Source organism: Melanotaenia boesemani, chromosome 3 (genome assembly GCF_017639745.1).
Source record: "Melanotaenia boesemani isolate fMelBoe1 chromosome 3, fMelBoe1.pri, whole genome shotgun sequence".
Taxonomy (NCBI): domain Eukaryota; kingdom Metazoa; phylum Chordata; class Actinopteri; order Atheriniformes; family Melanotaeniidae; genus Melanotaenia; species Melanotaenia boesemani.
The window spans coordinates 7,395,252-7,419,554 of NC_055684.1; the positions used below are offsets into that span (position 1 = coordinate 7,395,252).

General features: G+C 41.3%; 1 protein-coding gene across 1 annotated transcript; it reads left to right on the top strand.

Annotated features, from left to right (window-relative positions):
* Nucleotides 1–3,211: 3,211 nt before the first annotated feature.
* On the top strand, nucleotides 3,212–18,108 carry LOC121637508 (Krueppel-like factor 15). Its single transcript, XM_041981708.1, has 3 exons — nucleotides 3,212–3,376; nucleotides 4,678–6,120; nucleotides 14,589–18,108. The coding sequence occupies exons 2-3, from the start codon at nucleotides 4,886–4,888 to the stop codon at nucleotides 14,755–14,757; spliced, it is 1,404 nt and encodes a 467-aa protein (XP_041837642.1). The 5' UTR covers nucleotides 3,212–3,376; nucleotides 4,678–4,885; the 3' UTR covers nucleotides 14,758–18,108.
* Nucleotides 18,109–24,303: the final 6,195 nt, after the last annotated feature.

The window sequence follows — 24,303 nt, forward strand, 5'->3', positions numbered from 1 at the left end:
TGAGAGATACAGATTTCGGTTACTGGATTTCCAGCAGTTTTCTGAGTGTCCGGCGTTTAATCTCAAGATCCAGCTCCATTCCTTGGAGCTTGCTCTTTTTGAGTCAGCTTTTAACATCTGCCAGCTCTATCTCTCTCTCCAGGTGCCCTGAATAAAGCGTTCTGACAGTTTGTGGAGTCTGTAAAGGAAATGTCAATTAGCACAGCAGGATTTGTTCATCACGTAGATGTACTTTAACCAATACTCACAATGTTACCAGGCCGCTTAGGAGACTGTGCAGCATCCGGGTCCTGCTACACATTTTCTATTAGCACCACATCACTGACTTGATATCCTTCATGGAATAAATAAGGAGGCCAATCCCATAAAACTGACATGCCTCAAGCCTTCTGGACTCCACTGACACAGTCTCCTCATCTGCAGACGTGCATTCTGCAGCTGCAGATGTGCCTTCCTCCTGCCGTATACATGTAGCGAGAGGACTTGGATTAAGATTTCACAGAACATACCAAGCCTGTGATTTCGAGACACTGTACTAACCGGATCATCTTCTGGTGGCTCCAAAAGTGTAATTGTGTTCCCAGACACTGCAAGGAAATCCAAAGTCAGACACTATATTATATTTGATTGTGTTCCATGTGCAGTAGATTGCAGTACGTGATGTACCTTGTATGAAGCGGACAGTTTCTGTGGCTGGGACAGAGTCAGTTATTGTCCCTCCCTGCATCCCCTCCATCACTGGCCTCCCTTTATTTAAATGGAGTGCCAGTTCCTCTGCTGGAGTCACATCCTGGCTTGGTGGGCCGCCCCCTGTGTCAGTTCTATAGGCCTTTTTTTTAACTGCTACAATCATACAGACATTGACATGTCAGCAGACACCTCATCTATTCACCTCATTTGTTCATGGTTATCTACTTTGGAGTCGCTTACCAGCCTGCAAAATGTTCTTATATTTAATTTTTTCTTGCTGCCAGGTCCTTTTATGGCCAGACAGGTTTGTCCTTTATGAAGGACAGAAAGATAAAATAGATAAAACGTTACATGAGGAAAATAGATTAAATGACACATTGTGGATAATTGTTTGCACCTAATCATACTCTACATTTCCTGAGTAACATGCACCTGCTTGTCACTCTTAAAGTATACAACAGTTAGTGGATTTGAAAAGTAACTCCTTTAATTGTAGCCTAATTATGACAGTTCCAGTGGAGCACTGTTTATTAATTGTACAGATTTGACCACTTACGCATTGAGCCGGTCGGCTATTGTCTGCCAGGCTCTCTCGCGTTCTTTACTTATGGCATTGGTATTGCCTTTTTTCCTTATAATATCCTTAACTTCGTCAGAGAACTCCGTCAGGAGCTGTTGTTCAGCGGCCGTGACGTAGGACGCGCGACTTTTATCCATTTCCCCATCGGTGATTCTGTGAGCGATCGCGAGGTCTGCTTCAGTATGCCGTGCACACGCACTTATCCCAACTATCTTCACCTGGCTTAACCTAGCCGCACCTTCTCATCCTGGCTCAGCAAACGTGCAACCAATTAAGCCAGGATAGGCCGCGCAAGCTAGGTCAAGCTGGGCTTGCTTAATTATCCTGGATTTCTTTATTCTGGTTTCGTGCAATACCCCTCTGGTGACTGGAGGCCGTTGTCATGTTCTAGAAAGCTGGAGATGATCTGAGCTTTGTGACATGGTGTAATATCCTGCTGGAAGTAGCCATCAGAAGATGCTCCACTGTGGTAATAAAGGAATGGACATGGTCAGCAACAATACTCAGGTAGGCTGTGGTGATTAAACCAGGCCACGTTGGTACTAAGGAGCCCAAAGTGGGCCAAATCTGACCCTAAAAAATGTGGGGTTTCTTATAATAATTAAAAAGTATAAGCAGCTAAGATGATGTTAACCTGTCCATTAGAGAGGACACAGAGATCCTGAGACAGAGAAGGTGAAGCAGATGTTTTGGAGAAAGAGACCAAACAATAAGAGATAGAAGAAGAAGCTGCTTCCACTAGTGGGTCTGATTTAGGAAACAAAAGCCTCGTTTCCACCAACAGGTGCAGGTCGGGACGGTTAGGGTGTGGATATGGTTTGTAAACTCTAACCTTGTTGTGTTTCCACAGCCAACCATAACTTTACCTGAGAGGTGGAGTATCAGCTAGGCCTCAGCTACGTAGCATGACGCCATCACAGCACAGTGCCTTCCTTAAAGTAGAACCAATACACGACTCAGAAACAAAAGAGAACGACAGTCATCCAACAGTTTGTGTTCTTTCTTCTTGTCAGAGCTTCATAACGCCATTTTAAATGGAGATTTAATCAACAAAGAGAAAATCTGTTGCTTTAAAGAGGAGCTGTTCCTGCTTTGTTTTTATACAAGAGACGTTGCAATTAACTTTCTATAGACCTGTGACAGGTTGCTCGTAGTTAGCTGCATCATAGCGAGAAGGTTCCTGGTTTAGTCTTGGCTGGAGACTTTTTATGGAGTTAGTGTTCTCCCTGCATAAATTTCTTCCTCCCAGTTTCCAAAAAAAAAAAAGCATTTTATTAGATGATGTTGACTCTAAAAGTGAATGTGAGTGGCCCCAAACAGAATAAAGCAGTTATAAAAAATGGATGGATGAACAGACCTGTGAGTTATCTAATAGGAAGTGGAACTAAGCATTTATTTTAAGAACTCCGCATGACATCATGGTGACTTCCCTCATGACCCACTCAGCTTTGTGTATAAAATAACATTACAGTAACTGGAGATCATTACAATAACTGCTCTTCGTCGTTGTTTTTAACTCATCATCATCATCATTTCACCACTGGCTGATAAAAGCTACTTAGTAAGTCACCTGCTGGGGGTTAAGCCCTCCTGCCTTTAAATCCTAGAGAGGTCCCTGATAGGTGGACTAAGAGTAAATCTTGTAATAAATGAAGTTAGGTGCTGAAATACTCCACTAGGCTACATTCCTGAATCTCACTGACCCACTTCTGTTAACCCCCCCTCTGCAGTTATTTTTCATGATAACAAACAACCACTGTGTTCTGTGCCCCACATGTTGGTCCACGCGGCAGAACCTGAGAACAGATCCGCCTCCAGCTCTGCTGCAGCCGGCCAATGAGGGTGCGGAGCGGGGACGAGCCTTCAGCAGGAGCCTCTTATTTTCCACTACAGTAACACTGGCAGTCATGTGACAGTCATATAGTAGAGCTCCGTCAGCGCAGAGACCAGACTGAACACTGCTGCTGCTGCTGCTGCTGCTGCTGCTGCACGGAGAGTCTGAAGGGCAAACCCCGCATTGCCACACTGCCCCGTCGGACGCACCGAGTAAACCCGATCCTTTCCGCACCTTTTCTACGCGGATTTTATTCTCTTTAGCCGGACGAGGTAGGATCAAAGTTCCTTTTTTTTGTGTGTGTGTAGGGCGCACTTGGCTCTGCTCGCTGTCATTCGCCGCTGCTGCAGGTTGCACGAAAACATGTTTACGTTGAACGCGGAGACGCGCGTCGACCCATGCGTGTGCGCCGCGGGTCGGATGGCGGGGAGAGATGGCACACAGACCTAGATAACAGATAATTTGGTTAGAAGATCAGATTTTAAATGAAATAGTTTAGTCATATTCCTCCCATTTGGTTAGAAGTGTAAGTTCTTTGGCAAACGCTGCTTGAAAAATCAGAATCTGGCCGCAGCCTGTTATGTACACAGAAAGATATATTTTTTTGTGATTACTGCAAATGCAAAACCTTGGAAAAGTCGCGCATTAATATTATTATTATTATTATTATTATTATTATTATTATTATTATTATTAATAAATATTTCTGGACTTTAATAAAACATGAATATTGCTGTGCAGCCTGCAAAACTATCAGCACCAAAAGCAGCTATGACGGATTTCTGTCCTGTAAACAAGCTGAGCAGGTGATACAGTCCAAGACACACATGCAGCTACAGGAGCGCGCGCTGCTCTCGACTGCCCCGTGCGGTTTTCTTTTTCTTTTTTTTCTCATAATGTTTTCTTCCTCTATGTGGCCTGGGTTTACTCTCGGTCAGTCGGACCAAGCAGGGGCCCCTGGAAAGGGACGAAGGGAGGGAGGGGGCAAGTATGACCGAAGCACCGTGTTCCAAGAAAATAACCTATGAAGTCAACAGTAGGACATTAAAAATATGGAATGGAGCCACAGGATACAAGTTTAAAGACAGTGACACTTCTGATGTGTTATTCAACATTTCATAAAGATCAACTCTGTTTCGAGTTAAAAATAGTTGATATTTCTATCGAACGTCCATTTAACAGGTCATTTTTAAAATATATTTTTACATTAGGTGGTAAATCAAAAGTTTAACCAAAATAATATGTGGATTTATCAGCATTTTCCAATATCACAAAATCCTCCAAAATACAAGTTCAGTTGGTTTTGGAGCCAGTGATCCATCAGATTATATCAGACATTTTTGAAGAAAGAAAATTAAACGACCAATCAATCAATAAACAAATCAATATATCGTCACACCTCTACTGTCCAGTAAGGAAACTCCTCTAGCTGATACCTAAGTGTTATAGCTTACAGCTACATGAGTTAGGCTTCAAACAGCTGTGACCAGCTTTAGGTTTTTCCATTTATAGAAGATTTTTGTGGGATTGTGTTTAACAGTTTTTTCTTCCTGGTGTGTTTATTCCTGTTCAGACACCATATCCTGGCTGGAGACCTTGGATTGTTTCCTGGACGGTATCTTTTTCCACACCAGGTGTTTCAGTATCTCAACTGAGTGGGAACTGTGGCCTCGGTGACCTTTATTTATTTAGTCTAACTTCCCACCTGCAAGAAATTGGTGCAAATCATTGTAAACAGACACTGAGGCGGACAGGAAGCAGCCGTTCGGCAGGAGCCAGGGATGGTGGATAACTCCCCAGTGAGCGAGGAGACGTTCCTTCCATACAGTGGCTCTCCACAGACCTTCCAGCTGTCCGATATGGTCACAGACCTGGGCTCCTACCAGGTGATGCCATCACCGTTTTCAGAAGATGACTTGAGTGAGTCGTCCAGCCCTCGTTCCTGCTCCAGCCCTGATTCCCAGGTGCTCAGCTCCAGCTATGGCAGCAACTCTAGTGCTGAGAGCCAGGACAGCATCCTGGACCATCTGCTGTCCCAGGCCTCCTTAGAAGGTGCCAGCAACGGGTCTGCAGGACCTGTGGCACCTGTGTCATCATCCACTTTTCTGTGGGAAGCACAAAGAGATGAGTCTGACAAACGTGAAGCCATAAAGGAGGAAAATTTTGACTTTCACACCTGGTCCCATGTGGAGACAGAGGAACAACTTGGGGGTTCATTTCAGCCTACGCTAGAAGAAATAGAAGAATTCCTGGAGGAGAATATGGAGATGGTAACAATGAAGCATGAGGGTTACCCAGATATTGGACCAGAGGAGGGTTTCGGTCTGGAGGTTGGTCTGGAGTGGTGCAGGGAGGCCTCTCCTGAGCCTGAAATGAAGCCAGAGGCCAAGTATTCAGACCAAACTGTTCCCACCGCCAGCACATCCAATCTGGCCACCGCTGCTTCCAGTGAGACCAAAACAGAGTCAGTTAACCACACACATGAATCTAACACAGGGGCCAAGAAAGCGTCAACCAACAGACTTTCATCAGCAGATGCTGAAACAAATGCCAATGGGATGCCGGTCATCGTACAGATTCAGCCCCTTCAGGTGAAGCAGGAGCCCACAGTTACACCACTTACCCCAGCTACCCAATCCCAGCAGCCTTCTGCAGCCTCAGACATCAAAATTGCACAGCTGCTGGTCAACATCCAAGGTCAGACCTTTGCGCTTGTCCCTCACATCTTACCCTCCCCCAACCTCAACATCTCCTCCAAGTTTGTACGTATCGCACCGGTCCCCATTGCAGCCAAACCTCTCGGGCTCGGAGATGGTTTGGGCGGCCAGGGATCAGGAATTCTCGTCGGAAGCCAGAAGTTCCAGAAGAATCCAGTGGCGGATCTTATAAAAATGCACAAATGCACTTTTCCTGGCTGCACCAAGATGTACACAAAGAGCAGCCACCTGAAGGCACACCTGAGGAGGCACACGGGGGAGAAGCCGTTCGCCTGCAACTGGCAGGGCTGCGGGTGGAGGTGAGTGTTTGCACTCACACACACCAGCTGTCAGCATCAAAAGTCACCTCACACACTTAATATCTCCATGTCTACGGTTGCACACTTGTAGCTTTTGGTGTTTATGAATTTGTTATCTCAGCATTGTCTGATATTTATAACTGGTTATAAAAAAGACTGAGTAAAGGTTTGTTTGAGTTGAAGGAGCTGAGCAATAACACAAAGGCTGGAGCTTGGGTCTGATCTGAAGTGACTGGAGAGGGGGTGGTAATTCGAAGTCATCCTGTTTGCATTCATCCTTGCAGCCGAAGAGCTCTTGATGCCTGTTGTGCAGCCTGACGAGAGGGGGCGGCACTACAAACAGCTTCTCCTTGCACAATCACACTTTGACAGGCAGTGACATATCTGGGATGGGCCAGGAAAGCTGGGGTGTCTTTTTTCCTGGATGTAAACTAAATCTGGGACAGAGCATGTGGGTTGGAGTCACATGGGCACAACACGGGTCTCCTGTTGAGACCCAACAGCTGTGCAACTGCCTTGGCATTATGAGTGTGTGTTGTTGTGTGTGCTAAGTATAGAACAGAGGTATGGAGCCTGCTGTGTGTGGATGTTTTCATCAAAGGACTGTATCTTTTTCCAGTCTGAAAGTGGATGTTGATGTTTAGTTTTAACAGATTATTTCAGCTTGAAACTCTTCCAGCTCTTTTAGACTTTCAGTTTCTTTAACTCTTAAAATTCCAAGCCATTTTATGCTTATTATTATATTATTACATTTGTTTTGTATTTAATTTATGTAAAAGTGCACGTAAAACCCAGTCCTTTTAATCCAAGTCAACACATTTTTTTAGAACAGCCTCAGTTGTCAGATTATGAGGCTAAAATGATATAAATGAATGTATCAATAGATATAGCAGCATAAAGGCCAACCAGAAGAAAAAAACAGAATTTATTACTAACAGAACTTTATAGAAATAACACACAGATCAACAGTGACCAAGCCTTTTACATCAGTGTCACATCATTCTCTCAAGTCTTGTCTTTCAGGAGAAAAATATTGGCATTGAAAGAGTTTCCATATTTACACTTTTCCTATTTACAGTTATTTATGCTACTATTTACCTTCGATCCTCACAAAACAGACTCCAACTCAGCTGGTTTTTTGGCACCACTGTGCATCAGAACCATCTTCTTGGTTTTATTCCAGCTACATAGAAGTATTATTTTTCTTCTTTTCAGACACACATAGAACTTTCTACTCACTGGTTGATCTTTAGCTGCTCCTGATTGGACGTTACCATCAATTTAAGCTCTCTGATTGGTGAAAAGTTTGACAGGAAGTGGCTTCATCATCATTTCCAGATCAAAATAGAGGTCTGTTAGCAACATGGTAGTGATAGTGATCTTTTTTATAATGAAAATGATATAAATAATGCTGTTATCATGGATCAGTCATTGTGGATTTACCATACATATAGTTCCACTGATTATCTTTTAGTGATTAGTCACAAACAGAAAAGTCTAATTTGATCCTTTTCACCTCCAACAGCATTTTTCTGTGTGGTGCCTCAGTCTTAGTTCAATTCAGCTTTATTTATATAGAGCCACTTCACAACTAAGCACTTAACCATACACAGTTCAGTTCACTGTAGTTCATTTATAATCCAATTAAATCAAATCCATTAAATGATCCACATTAGCCCCGTTTATGATAAATGTGCGCTAACATGAGTTTTGATTTCAATATTAAAAAAAGAAAAACTTAATTTAGTCTTTCATTCTTAGAAAGCACAGAATCTGGATTGAAAAGTGAGAGTTGTAATCCTATAACAGCATGTAAAAACTTCAGAAATCTTGCTTCAAATTTGTGGTTTCTTTGTATTTTTAATTGGATGACAAGTGAACAGATTCACCTAGAAGTGGTTGTGTGTGATTCAGAGCTGCAGGGATCATAGAAATAAACAGTGCAACAATAATTTTAGGTCTGTGTTGTCTTTGCTGAATTTGGTGCTGATCTGAGGTCTGCTGCTGAATGTCACAAATGAGACGTAACACAGTTAAACTCTGTAACTTGGTCATTTTCTGCAACCCAGCACTGTATTTAAAAGGCTCCTGTTGGTCTGTTGACTGGATACGAGGGCCAGCAGAAGCTGGTTTTGCTTCAGATCTAGGATGTTTCTGCTCGGTTACTGTTGGTTTGGCCTGACGTTGGTGGTTACTTAACTTGAATGTTGAGGCTGACAGAGCAGATCAGACATGTCGATTACAGCAGGAACTGTCAAAAACTTCCCCAACCTGTAAGTTATGCAATCCAACCTGCAGCGATCAGTCTCTGAACAATCAGTGTCGTCACTTTAAAGACGCTCGCTGTGGACTCCGTCCTGGAAATCTGCCACCAGCCATTGTTTCGTTCTGGTAATGCTGCACATGTGTGTCCCGAGAGATGAAGAGAGCTGCAGAAATTCGTGCAGTTTAATCCAGGCAGCGCGTTTCAGCTAACAAAGAGCTCTTGTCTGTATACAAAAGGCAGGATCTGGTTTGGCTGAAAGTGTGTGTGTGTGATAGAGAGAGAGAGAGAGTTTAAATGTAATTCACTCAGTGAGGGGCTACCAATGGAAAATTAAATAGAGGTTAGTAAAAATAGTCATAGAAATATAAGGAAATGTTTAAAGAGACAGACAAGGGAGTTATAATCTAAGAGGTCAACTAAAAAAAACAAAAAAAAAACGTGTTTGTAGTAGACAGAGAAGGGTGTGTATTTGTGTGTGTGTGTGTGTGTGTGTGTGTGTGGGGAGGTGGGGGGTACTGGATTGAGTGAGGAGTTAAAGCAAAGCACAATTACATCAAATTCACAAGAAGAAATGTTGGGGAAATACCTGGTGGAGGACAAGTTGTTCTGATGGTAAATACTGATTGGCTCTGGGTAGATATGAGCTCGGTATCACGTGTTTTAGTATAATCACAGTTATGAACAAAAATGTATTACTCTAACGTCACAGGTGCTTGTTATGTAATTGTTTACACGGGTAGGAAAAATAAGTTTCTTTACATCTCCCGACTGTTTTTGGGAGGCTGATAGAGGAGGAGAAGGAGGTCAGCAGCAGTGTTGCACACAATCACTTGAAGGGAGCAGCAGTGAGGAAGTGGAGCAAACAAAGAGGAAGAACTGAATAGTTACCATGACTGTGGGTTAGGAACGTCCAGGCCGCCTCGCTGCATGAAGAGAAGAGCGAATCAGGCAAAGTTCCCCACACAGACTGACGGCAGCCGCTTACTGCTACGTTTTATCAACACGGCGATACATCGATTCAGTCATCAATGACCCCAACTGTAAACCTGGATCAGTCATGGGTCCAGGAATCATCTGTCAAATGTTTGAACATGAGGAATTATTACCAAAATTACTTTAAGCAATAGGAGAAAGGTTAAACTATGTTGATGGATTGATGACTTTTATTTCAGACTTTAAGAAAAAACAAATGGCAAAAGTTAACCTCTGCAAATAACAGGTGGGAACCAGTACAGGAGATGCCTCTGACCAATATTCATTTAACTGGTGCAGCTAGCTTACTTTGAGGAGCAGATGACTGGAATACCAGGTTAGAGCTGATTGCAGAGCAAGGCATGTGACAAAACAATAGTTTTTATTATTGAGTAAAACTTTCAGCCCAAGAGATGTCGATCAAATGAACGTGCATCCTGTGGCACGTTTCATTACGCACGAGGTGCAGTGTGTGTGTGTGTGTGAATGGTGGCGCATTGCTATGAGGGGCCGTTTGAGACATTATTCAGAATTACCCTCTCACAGACACATGAAATTTAAGTCATTCACACATTATACTGAAACCTCTCATATATTATACTGAAATCTCCTCTTACATAATATACTGAAATGCAGCTCCCTGTTTCATCCTTGACTCAGTGTTTGATAAAGGACGTTCTCAACCCTATGTTACTGTTATTTGTCAGTGTTTAAGTCAGTGTTGAAGCACCATGCTTATGTAACTGAGATAGTAATTGTGTTGTTGTATTTATAACGTTATATTAAAATTTGTGGCCAGGACACGGACATTTTCAACTTGTCATCTTGTTTGCAGAAAGCATAGCAGGTGTAGCTTCTGTTCAATGGCAGTGGGATTGTTTAATTCTATTGATGTGGTCATAAGTTTATGATGACCAAGTGAAGCAGTTGGCCTCTTCAGTACTATACTGGCCTCAGCAGATACTATTAGAAGCATTAGATCTAACACAACAGCAACCGGATAACTGACAGTAGCAAGTCTGAATGAGGACACGCTAACTAGCCACCTAACATAACTCTGCCATTAAGATATGCAGTGCTGTCAATAGAAGACCTGGACGTAACTGGAGAACATATTATTCATTTGCGTTTGGAGTGTTCTCCAGGATATACCTCACAGTGCTGTCCAGGTCTTCCTTTTAGAACTAAAAAGACAATTTGAATTAGATGAACATTGACTTGATTTCTTCTCATCATCATTGATTGTTGGGTTAAGGTTCTTACATCTTTCTAGTAATGCACAGTAACCACTACAGACTAAACTACAGTTTGGTCTGAATTTGGCTTCATTAAGACCTTTAAAACCAACGAATTATAATCTAAAATTCTCTCACCTGATTTCAGATAATTAAGAAAAGCATCTAACCATAGTTTCAGCTTTAGTGTTAGCATTGATTGCAGGTATACATAGATTGACTGTCCACTTTACCAGGTCCACCTTCTAGCACCAGGTTGGGCCCTGTTTTTCCTCCAGAACGGCCTTAATTCTTGGTGTCATAGCTTCAACAAGGTTTTGGAAACCTTCCTCAGAGGTTTTGCTCCATATTGACATGACAGCATCACACAGTTGCTGCAGATTTGTTGGCTGCATCCATGATGAGAATCTCCTGTTTCACCACATCCCAAAGGTGATCTGTTGTGCTCTATGGTGCATTAGAAGTAGCCAGCACCATAACATTACGGTGCTGGAAATAGCCACCAGAAGATGGCACACTGAAATCGTAAAGGGATGCACATGGTCATCAGCAATACTAAGCATCAACAAGACATTTTGGTCTCTTTCTCTTCAGCAAGTCGTCTTCACCATATCTACATGTTTATGTTAACGGGAAGTAGAATAATGAATCAGTTTTTTAACTCTGAACTCTGAACTGTTTTAGTCATGCCAGCGTATCGTAGATCCCAGACTGGGCTGTTCAGCTCTCCCAGATTCAGGATGAAGTTGGACTTCTTGAAGTTTTGTGTCCACACATGAGGGGAATACTTAACTCCCACTCAGACTCATAATAGATGCAGCGCAACCGTCTGTTTCAAGGTCAGAGTCAAAAGACAACACGCTACATGCTTTTCATTCGGGCCTGCTCTCACAGATGTGCTAATCCAGCCAACGCTGGGCTGGATGGAAATCGGAGTTTGGAGTGTTGTTATTTTACTTGCATTAATCAGCTGCTTGGTTCTTAGCTGCCTGGCTCTCTGAGCTCTTTGTTGTCCAGACTTGGGTTGCTACCATTTATCTGCAGAAATCCTTTGCTTGAGCCAGTTGGCTCTTTTTGTTTCATGAAATCAAATTCCATCCTACACCTGCTGCTTGCCAGTTAGACATACAGCTCACATGGAACTGGGATCCTGGGGGAATCCCAGTTCCAGTCCCCGGTCAGGGAATAAAAAAATACTCTAAACTAAGTTAAGTTTTCCAAAGGACTCATGTTGCTTTATTCAAAGTATCTCCTGGTATCTGCTGCTCTCATGATGTTGTACTTGCTTTTCTGTCCCTGCAGCAGCATTTCCGTAACTCTTCGTGTGTTATATCAGACTACACACTGCTTTGAGATCTGCTCCCTATATCTTACTGCTTAATTACAGGGTGCCGTTGAATCGATTCATCATCTTGTCAGGTCTGCAAAGTAACATCTGGGCTGCAGAGCCCAGCTGGGTACAGTCAGATTCAGAGAACTAGGTTGCTGGGAAGAAGGCCTGGAGCTGTTATCCCTGAGCTTCAGCCAAGCAGCCTTTTTTCCTCACATGCAAATTCCGCTTTAATTCTTTGCTTGTCCAAATAAGTTACAGGCAAATGAGTTATGGCATAAACATACGACACTTTCTCGCCTGTGACACATAATTATGTAAGGCTTTGGGAGAGATGCTGGGAAACCCAGGAAGTTGACATAAGCACATAGAGGAGTGGGAAGATCTGGTTTGATCCTGTTAAATTTGGCTCTGTGAAAGCTCATTACACATACAATGATGCTTACTCTCAGGATAAATGTTAGCACCTCAGTATATTGTTTTCGTAAGAAAAAGAGACAAATCTTTTCCTCATTAAAGAACAGATTTTAGATTCAGTTAGCACGCAGGAGTTTATTAACTCCAAGCCATTTTTTTTGCTATTTTTGTTTCATTTTGATATAAAACTACATGTAAAAGCTCATCCCTTTTAATCCCAGTCAACATCCAGACTTTATGTTTTCAGGACAGCCTCAGTTGTCAGATTATGAGGCTAAAATGATATAAAATTAATGTATCAATAGATATAGCACCATAAAGACCAACCAAAACAAGAGAACTGAATTTATTACTAACAGAACTTTGTAGAAATAACACACAGATCAACAGTGACCAAGCCTTTTCTCACCTGCACATCATTCTCTCAAGTCTTGGCTTTCAGGAGAAAAATATTGGCATTGAAACAAACACACAACAGAAACTATTTACATATTTATACTTTTCCTGCTATTTACAGTTATTTATGCTACTATTTACCTGCTATCCTTAATAAAACCAACTCTAACTCAGCTGGTTTTTGGTGCCCCTGTGCTTCAAAAATGTCTTCTTGGCTTTATTCCAGCCATAGAGGAGCATTATTTTTCTTCTTTTCAGAAACACATAGAACTTTCTGCTCCCTGGTTGATCTTTGGCTGCTCCACACAGTTGCACACTACTGTTCCTGAAACACTGTTGACATTATTGAGTTACTAAGTTTTAAGGGTTAAACCCTACACACCTGAAACATGCCACTAAATCAAAAGTCTTCAAAGCAATTAATGGATGTAAGAAAGACAGTTTCAGCCATAAAAAGCCAATGCTGCATGTGTGGACCTATTCTCAGAATATTAATAATAATATTAATAATAATTATTCTAAATGAAACCAAATCTGTTGTGACTGACTGGTGATCTGACCGGGCCTGTCCTGTTTATTTAAAGATGAACTCACTACATGAGCTAGAACAGGATGAAGCATGTAATAAGTTAAGTTTAAAGTAAATTCAAAAGTAAAAACCTCCATTTGTTTTAAAAGGCTGAAAAAACAGAGAATTCTGTCACGTTTGTCAGAGCGAGAAATCACAACTTCTCAAGGCCAACTCATTGAGTGCAGATGCTTTGGCCTTTTATAGATTTCACTCTCAGCATAAAAAGCAACTTCAGATCAATCTGGGTTTTTATTTCAGGGTTAAATCCTGACTTTCCTTTGAGGTTAAAAGCAAACATGCAGCTGCTTTGTTTATATATTATTTATTTTTTGGTTGCACAGTGGTGTGCTTGTAAGCACTGCAGCCTCACACCAAGTCGTGGGTTCGAGCCTCAGCTGGGGGGGAGGTTCGAACAGTGACATGCATGTTAGTTAATCGGTCGCTCTAAATTCTCCCTAGGAGGGAGTGTGGTCATTAGTCTCGCTGTTTTGGCCCTGTGATGTACCTGCCTCTCACCTGCTAAATGCTGGGTTAGGCTCTAGCTTTCTCGCAACCCTTAATTGGACGTCGTGGTGCAGAATATCAATGGATATATAATTTTTTTTATTTATATTAATTTATTTTAAATTTATTTAATGTATTTATGATAAATAAATGATAAAAAAAGATGATAATAAAGATCCTTTTATGATATGTTTTAATTATATGTTGCTGTAAATGTCTTCTATTTCATTTTCTCATTCACCAAATTCATCCTGTGGGCCGGAGTGGACCCTCTGGTGGGCCGGCTTTGGCCCCCAGACCATATGTTTGACACCCCTGCTGTTAGTTGATTCCTAATGTCAGAACAGAGCAGGTAAAAAGGCTGGGACTGCTCTACATACTTACTAAATATCTTAAATTTATGGTCAAATGGTAACTGAGAGTGTTAACATGTTTTAGAGCTCCGGTACTTCTGAGCTTTGATGGTTTTAGTGTTTTATGTGTGTTTTTTTTTCTGGTATTTGTATGTCTTTAGTTAGGTTGTCAGTAATTATTTCTCTTGTTCTTTGTGTTGCTGTCTTCCCCTGGACGTTCTGATAAAAAAGATTTTTAATCTCGAAAAGTTCATTTTTCCTGGTTAAATAAACGATCAAATAAAGAAAGCATCTAATGGACATCTTCCTTCATCATCACCGTCTTTAATGATAAAGCCCAAATGCCAGACTTGTGACTCAAATCCACACCTTTCCCGTTTGTCTTGACTGAATGGATAACCTCTCTTCTTCTTCTTCCTTTCAGGTTTTCCCGGTCTGATGAGCTCTCCCGTCACAGGCGATCCCATTCAGGGGTCAAACCCTACCAATGTCCCGTGTGTGAGAAGAAGTTTGCCCGCAGTGATCACCTGTCAAAACACATAAAAGTCCACCGTTTTCCACGAAGTGGCCGGACAGTTCGCTCTGCTAATTGACACTCCTCTGTGGCTGCTGGGATTACTCGGATCAATGGGAATGCTGGGATCAACCTCACTGGAGCGAGGTGTGAGCGTACAGTTTGCCAACAACAAGTTGGTGAGGATGTCTGAGTGGAAATTGGAGATTGTTGTAATTTATTATAAACCAACACAGTGACTGTCCTGCTGATAATCAGCTGAAGGGTTGCTGCTGTTGGTGGTGCTCTGGCATCTTGTGCTCCTTCTGTTTGTTCTGTCCATATTGCCTGCCTCAGCAGAAGATAAGATAAGCTTATTTTCATTCAGTCTGGATTATGTGATACCTTAGCTAATAGGCTTTTGTGTCCAATCTGCCTGAAAAACAACAACTGCCTTTTATCTTCCTGAAAGCTGCCAACGTCTTGGACATTCCACATCTTATGCAATCTTTAGGAAGTCAAACTGACCCTTTGGATTCCCAATACCTACTACTGGAGTAGTAGTGTTCTTACTTGGGTCCACAGAGGTTTCTGTTATGGATTTGTCCTTGTTTTTGCTGCCTTGTGTCACAGTTCATTGACAAAGAGGGTGCACAGAGCTGTTGAACTCACATGAACTGAACTACTGATTGCATAACAAAGCAAGGGAATTCACACAATAAGCTACCAAGACTCATCTCATGTGTTTCTGAATCTTTGTGAACTTATGTGGATGGTAAGAGGAGGAGGATGACGGAGCAACACAAGAACTGCAGAAGTAAAACACTTAAAGTTAAAGCGCACAGTGATTTTTAAATCGGCCTTCTGTTCAGTGTTAAATGTTTTTCTGGTGTTTTTTTTTATTTTTTTTTTATATATATTGTTATTAAGTTAAGTCAGAGGTTTTCAAAGTGCTCGCTGGTCCTTGAGTTCAGGGGAAGCTCGGTGTATGAAGGTTATCAGAAGATGTCATAAATGTTCATAATGTGCTTGAAAAGCTGATCAAGTTTAGGGCTGCACAATATGTTGAAAATTCACCATGGCGATATTAGCCTTAAACGATAAACATACTGCAACAACTGCCTAAACTGCAATAAATAGTCGCACCTCTTTGCATATTTTAAGAAAGTGATGTGACGCTGTTCCCAACAGCGAGTCAAAAGCCCCGTTTCCACTGAGCGGTTCGGTCCGGGCCAGTACGGTTCGGAAGTTTTAGAAGGGTCCGGCCAACTCAGATGAGCGTTCCCACTGCAAGTTGGACCGCCGCTGGGCGTGTAGGGTTTAGACCAAATTCCTAGTGTGGCGTCACACTACTGCGACAACAACAAACGTGATGCTACAAACAACAATGGAGGTCAATCAGTAGCTTGTTTTTGCTCTGCTTGGCGAATGATACATGCCTCATTGTACAACCAAGTAACGCTCAACTGAATCATGAACTGAGCGGCGACATTGTGTTTGTCTCGCGCTTGCTTTAGTCGTGGGCAGTGACGTTTTTCTGTTAATCAATGGATGTTTTTCATTAGATGCCAGTAGTTCCAAATCTGAGAAGCATCTGAGAAGAATTTAGCTAAACTAAATATTATCTGATGGGTTTACGAAGAGAAATGTGCTGCATTCACTTGAAAGAAGATAAATAAAAAAAAAAAAAGCAACAAGTTTTTCTCAATTAAATGAGATAAATTTTCATTTAAAATAAAATTATTTTCTTTTTTTTTCTTTTTTTTAATTTTCTAATAATTTCCTTTAATTTCACAGTGTTTTCCTGAATATACAAGATAACAGAGTGATGAGTCGGAGGTGTCTGCAGCACCTGATCTGGCTATATCACGACTGAAGCATCAGAATCTTTTTCATGGCAACCACGGTGAAGGTGTACAAAGTGATAACAAGCACATTCTGTGTACTGTGAGCCTTTAAATATTGTGGCATTTTAAAAAGTTGGTTTAAATGAACAGAAAAGTGCCGCTGAGATGGTGAAATGCAGGCCTTCAACCTGCAGCCTCTGGTTCTGCAGAAATGTGACAGAAGAGATGAGTTGTTGGTAAAACGATAAGAACTAATAAAACCAAATGATCGTCCTGTAAGATGCTAAAAAACAATCCTGTTTTTATTCAGCGTGTTTCAATTAACACTGTAGTTTTTAAGTGTCTTTATTTTTCATTATTATTATTTTTATTGTTGCTTTGAAGAAACTGTTAATTTGGCTCTTAAATCTAATCCTGGTTTTGTTCTTTTGATATGCAGCTGAATCATTGAATTTATTGTATTTTCTAAGAAAAAAAGCAGCGTCGTCCATGTTCACACACATGCAGAACATTTTAAAGCTCAACTTCCAGAATGAGGTTCAGTTTTTGTTCTTTTTTTAAATGCGTGATCGATCAGGAAGAAAATGAGATTTTTCTGATTTGATCTGAATGGAACTGATTGTGTTACATCAGCTGTGATGTCATCTCATCCTGATAGATGGATCCCGAATCCAAACCAAATCAGTCGTTATCCATTGAATATATATGAAGTTGCATCCTGATCAAACTTGTTTTTTTTTAGTTAAGTCCTCGGCTGAGAGCATGGCTGAGAACTTCTCATGGATCTTTACGTATCTCGTATATATTTCAGAAAAACAGTTGTTTTTAAAGTTTTTTTTCCAGTGACTGCTCTCATACTTACTGTCTCAGACTTTGAAAACCTCTGAACTAAGTATGTGTATGTGCTCGATGGTTTTCAGGCCTTGCTGTGCAACACATCCTCACCACAGAGCAAAGCTGACCTGGAAGTCATGCTTTCGGTGTGAAGTGTCCTGTCATACCCAACAGAGTGAATGTCTCAACCTGCTTTTATTACCTGAACTATTATTTTACTGAAGACTTGACACAAAATCTGCCTCATCTCTGCGTAATTTGTTCCTGGAAACACCCACCTTATCTGGCAGTGATGTTATGTTGAGGTGGTGCAAACTACATACACACCACGGTGCTGAACTACCAGTAGGATGAGCTTCCCACACTCAGATTAGCTTCGTCATTGCTCTCAAACATGTCTGATGCCACATTGTAAATATGTAGGAGTATGACTGGCTGTCCATGCATATTTCAGTCATGTAAAGCAATATCAAGTGAAGGTACACGACATTGTACATCATTCCTTTCATTCAATTTTTGAATTTGTAATGCTTGTGTGAGCACAGGTGTTTGCATCCTATGAATGTATGTAAATATACAGAAGTGTAGATTGCTGCATCCAGGAAACACACACAGAGACCATTGGGATACATTTATCTTCCAACGTATCGATGCTTGTAAAGATTTCTGGTGGAAACCCCAAGTGTACATAACAATGTTTCAGTACATATAAATATATATTTTTCTTTGTTCTTATTCAAGATGCATTTACAAATAAAACTGTAAAGAAACATGTTTTTATGTCTTTTGTATGTTGGTGTGTTTAGGCCTTGTGGACTAATTAAGAAACTAAGATCCTTTTTCACAAACAGACTTCAAACTTCTAGTTGTAGCCCAGCCTGTAGAAATACTGAAGTTCTAAAGGTCTCCAGCCTTGAGACCCGAAGTGTAGCTATCCATTACTACAATAATATCCACTTTATTAGTTCCACCCTCTAGCACCAGGTTGGAACAGTTTTTTCCTCCAGAACTGTCTTAATTCTTGGTGTCACAGATCCAACAAAGTGTTGGAGACATTCCTCAGAGGTTTTGCTTCATATTGACATGACAGCATCACACAGTTGCTGCAGGTTTGTCGGCTGCATTCATGATGAGAATCTCCCGTTCCACCACATCCCAAAGGTCCTAACGGATGGACATAGTCAGCAATACTCAGGTAGGCTGTGCTGGTTAAACCAGGCCATGTTGGTACTAGGAACCCAAAGTGGGCCAAGAAAATATATCTAACACCATTACACCACCGGGAGCCTAAAGCATTGATACAAGGCAGGATAGATCCATTATTTCCTGATGTTTCCACCAGATTCTGATCCTACCATCTGAATGTGGAGCTGAAATGGAGACTCATCAGACCAACAACGTTTCTCCATCTTCTATTGTCCAGTGTTGGTGAATGTGTGTGAATTGTAGCCTCAGTTTCCTGTTCTTAGCTGACAGGAGGCACCCGGTGTGGTCTTCTGCTGCTGTAGCCCATCTATTCTATTCTATTCTATTCTACAGTCATTTAGCAGACGCTTTTATCCAAAGCGACTTACATTTGAGAGGAAGAACAACACAAGCATGAATTCAAACAAGATGGGACGTCATAATTAAGTGATAGTCAGACCGCTTTTGAGTCCAGTTGGACCCAGGTGCTGTCATGTAGTGCTAGTGCAGTGCATATAATTTTTTTTTTTTTTTTTTTTTTTTTAGTCATTTTATTTAAATACAGGATCACGATTTCATCAAACAATATCAACTAGGTCATAAGTGCATGATTTCATCACATAATATCAAATTGGGCATAAGTGCATGATTTCATCACACAATATCATCTTGGGCATAAGTGCACACAGCTTCTTCAGTACTTGGTTGAGCCAAAAAGCTGGACAAATCTTTCTGACTCATTTAGTTAAGCTAAATGTGGAAATGCTCCTTAAACAACTGAGTCTTTAGCTTGGTCTTAAAAGTGGATACGGACTCTGCGGATCGGACGGAGTTTGGTAGATCGTTCCACCACCGGGGAACAACAGAGGAGAAGAGTCTAGCTACTGATTTTGCGCCACGTTGTGGTGGGAGCACTAGGCGTCTTTCGCTGGTAGAGCGTAAGTTTCGAGAGGGAGTGTAGCTCTGGATTAAGGAGTGAAGGTAGCCCGGAGCCGTTTGGGTTATTGTTTTGTAAGCCAGAAGCAGAGCTTTGAATTTGATGCGTGCTGCAACTGGAAGCCAGTGAAGAGCAATTAGCAGCGGAGTGACATGAGCTCTTTTGGGCTGGTTGAAGACCAGACGTGCTGCTGTGTTCTGGATCATCTGCAGAGGTTTAACTGAGCATGCAGGCAGGCCAGCCAGTAAGGAGTTGCAGTAGTCAATGCGTGAAATGACCAGAGCCTGGACCAGGAGCTGGGTCGTGTGTTCAGTCAGGTAGGGTCTGATCCTCCTGATGTTGTAGAGAGCAAATCGGCAAGACCGGGAAACCGAGGCAACATGGTCCTTAAAGGTCAGCTGGTTGTCTACCATGACACCAAGATTCCTGGTAGAAGATGTAGGCACTAGTGTGATTGAGTCAAGCTGCACACTTATCTGTGGCGGTAAAGAAGGACTGGCTGGGAAGACAATAAGCTCAGTCTTGGACAGATTTAGCTGAAGGTGGCGATCCTTCATCCATGCAGAGATATCAGCAAGGCATGCTGATATTCGCATTGAGACGGTTGTGTCATCAGGTGGGAAAGAAAGGAAAAGCTGAGTGTCATCTGCATAGCAGTGGTAGGAGAAACCATGAAACCATCTGCCTCAAGGTTGGATGTGTTGTGTGTTCAGAGATGCTGTTCTGCAGACCTTGGTTGGAACCAGTGCTTATTGGACTTCCTGTTGTCTTTCTATCATCTCCAACCAGTCTGTTCACTCTCCTCTGACCTCTGACATCACCTAGACATTCTGGTCCAGACAACTGCTGCTCACTGGATATTTTCTCTTCTTCAGACCATCTCAGTAAACCCTAGAGATGGTTGTGTGTGAACATCCCAGTAATTACTCAGACCAACAACCACGTCACGTTCAAAGTCTCTTAAATCCTCTTTCTTTCTCATTCTGATGCTCAGTTTGAACTTCAACAAGTCGTTTTCACCACGTCTACATGACTACATGTGTTGAGTTGCTGCCATGTGATTGGCTGGTTAGATTTTTGTGTTAATAGGAAGTTGAACAGGTTTATACATGAAAGCACAAATATAACCTGCAGGCTGAAGCCACATATCAACAAAAATACTGCAGAGCTCAAGACAGAAACCCATTTCAGATGGACAAAATGATAGTGGACACGTCCAAGTTTTACCTGTTTTTGAGAAAAAAGACAAAACAAACCTGATGTGTAGCTCCTCTAGTCAAAGATGAGGAACATCCAGGCTGTTTTCAGTGACCATGGTGTGTTTGAAATGATGAGTGTTGAGCTTCTAATAATAATGTCTATTTCTAGTTTTTGATTCATTCATCTAATAAAATCCATTTAAATTAAAAAATATTTGCTTTTTGGGGCAAATATTGTTATGTGATTAAAATACGACTAATCGAGATTTATTAATTACAAAGCCTCTAATTAATTAGATACACAGCTAATTAAGACAAATATTAAAATTTCAAATAATTGGCAAATAACAAAACACACAATTTTCCCAAATAAATTCAAACTAAATGATGAAACAAGAAAAGATATACTTCACATTTCTAGATATAGAAAACCACAAAACACTTTCTTCTGCTTCTTCTCATTTTAAATTGTGTGTTTAAAAGTGTGTATTTTGCAGCATATTTTGCTCCGCAGTGTTTAGTCCTATAAGCAGGTCAATGAACCATTAACCATCCGCATTAAGAGCTGGGACTAAATAGAGATAAGTAGAGTAGGACATGAAAGTCATAAATACCTTTTTATTGACGTCCTGTCTGACACATCGATTATTGTCCAACCAGGTGGTCGTGTGTCAGATTAGGTGATTGTTGGTTTAAAAATTCCTGCTGTATCATGGATTAAAGACCCGCACCAAAGACTTGAGCTTAATACTTTGTTTTTTTTTATTCTTTAGACTTCTCTGTGCTGCTGCCTGATTCCAGATAACGTGGACGTTTTCCTATCAGGTAAAAACATTTTGTTTGGACATTCAGAGTTAGACTGGGATGATCAGTTTGCTTTGAGGATTTCCAAGAACTGCAGTTGTCATTAGCTGCTCAGAGTTTTCTTAATCTGATTTCTGCACATCATGGGGGTGATTTCAAAGGTATGTTCCCATTTTTTTAATGCTTGCATGTATTTATGTTCCAGATTTATTTATTTTTATGTTAGATAAAAGTATCTCCAACAGCATAAGTCTTCAAGTCGAGTCCTTAACAGTTAATATCCTGCAGCTTTGAGATGCATCCTTTGTTACCAGGTCTCTGCAGAGCTGAATGATGTGCACATGACAGCATTCAGCCCTTTGATTCAACTGTGTTGGAAAATGTACTGTATGCGTCTTAAGTTGTAGGAGAGGACTGGACATGGGCACCACTGCCCTACAGTGTTACGGACACACTAGTCTTCCTCAGGGAAACAAATTTCCTGTTACAAGGGAAATAGTGAAACAATGGGTTACTAACGCTCCTGCCTTTTTTATCTCAACACAATGTCTCCTGAAGATAACGCTGCATAATGCATTTAAAGTTTATGGAAAATACAGATCCTTCCCAGACCAAAAGTTAAATAAGAAAAAAGTAAACACTCCACAGCTGCCACGACAGTGAAAAAGAAATAAACAACAACAAAAAAACTTTATTGATTTAGTTTGTGTTTAGGCTTCATGGACAAATGCAAAAAGTTTGAAATGGACATGTCCAAACTGCTCTATCAATCCTCATTGTTAATGTGTTAATACAGGCTTAAATTTCAAAATTGTAAAACTCTAGATCCCAAAACACAATTAAGAATTTGTGTGATATAGGAGCAAGCCTGAACCATGGAGGCCCTGGTTCATGAGGACCTGAAGAATCTGCTGCAACATCCTGCTGTTAGTTGTCACAAGACAGAAAACACTTTATAAATCTAATCTACAAAGAAAAAGGACTTAAACTGAAGGAAAAATAATAAAAGAAAAAAATGAAAAAGAACAGCAGTAATTGTGGTTAGTTAGCTCTTAGCTTATCATGATTAGCTACGAGCTAACGCCTGTATAATTAGTCTGTAGCTTTTAAACTAGTCCATGGATTTAATTCTCCAGTTTTATTGTCTCTTTATTGGTTCCCTGTTAAATCCATAATAGAATTTAAAATTCTTCTCCTCACATATATTATGTGCCATGATGCAGGAAGGCTTGTTAAAGATTTACCTAATTAGTTTGTGCCCTAAGACATGCAGCAAATAACAAGATATGCTTGTTTCCATGAGCAACAATCTTCTGCACATTTTTTTTTTTTTTTTAGATATTCCTGTAAAGATTTGGTAGTACCATCAGGCGGTCCTCAGGATATCCTCTCTGGAGAAGAAGGGGCTCAGGCCACATCTGTGGACCATTGCATATACAGCCATGTGTGTGTTTGCACGACTGTTTGACTTCCTTCTAATGACTAGTGAGATGAGTGGAAAACAATCTCCGTCACTTGCTCCCAATACACCTTTTATGAATGCACTTTGTGTTTTACTTCAGTAATATGTGGGAGGAAATGATTTATGGCCCAGATAAATGGCTAATATGACTGGTATCATAAATCTGCTAATCTGTGAAACCTTTATAACTATCATAATGTGTTGTACTCTTTCTTGTAGCCCGTAAATTTCAACAAATTATTACTGCAATAAAGTGCATTTTGATTGTTGATCATTTTCATGGTGAATAAACAAGTTTTATGAATGTTTACTTTTTTTTTTTTAAATCAAATTAAAATTTGGCTCGAGGCTGTTGTTTTTATGCTGAGATAACACTGTGTGAGACAAGCAGAACTTGTTGCTTTTATTCTATTATGTATATATATATATATATATATATATATATAATCAGATTAATCACAGCTCACAAGTTAATTCATCATGATTATTCATGATTAATAACCATTCACAACTATGCCTGTAATTTGCCTGTTTTTACTGCAAGCCAATGCATACAAATATTTTGTCTTAAATTACTTTCCCGTGGGAGCTTTAGTTGTCCAAGTGTCAGTCAGTGCAGCATGTAATATACTTATGTTGTTCTGCATGAATACAGTTTTTTTTTCTTCTTTTTTTTTTCCAAACTTCTTGCTCACTGGCCATATGCAGAGGCTTGCAGTCCATGTCTCTTCCTCCATATCTGGTCCTGCTGCAGCAGTGCTTCTGATGTAAACCAGAGAGATCAGGTTTATTAAAAGAAGTTTTCTTGTCCCAGGGGTGCTTAGCCTTGGTGTTGGGTTGGCGTGGCCGGCGGTGGTTTTGTCTGGGGTGGTCAGGCCCCTTCTGGTTCCTGGGCAGGGCTCTGCTGGGGGGAATGGTTGGCCCTTGGGCCTGTGGGTTGCCTGCCCTCTGTGCGGCGCCTGGTGGGCCTGGTTACCGTCGCCCTGTGTGCTGCCTGGTGCCCCCGCCCCGTCGCGCTGGGGGACTCCAGTCTGCTCTGGTCTGAGTGGGCCGCTGCTCTGTCTGCTTTGGCTGTCCTGGGCTTGGTGCTCTGTGGACCTGCTGGGCCTTTGGGCCTCGGGCTCCCCCCTTCCCCCGCTGATGCTTCAGGGTGGGGCGTGATCAGCCCCCTTGCAAGCACACATTTCTTCCATGCTGCATGGCCCCACACGCACTTTCACACGTGCATGCTCACAAACATGCTTGTCTCTTCATCAGCTTCTGACGAGATGTTGCTGATGTGTGTGTTGTATGTTTCTCTGCAGGTACGTTTGATGACAACTGTACTTTTTCATATCATTATCCTATTTTCTTTATGTATCATGTAGTACTGTGGTAG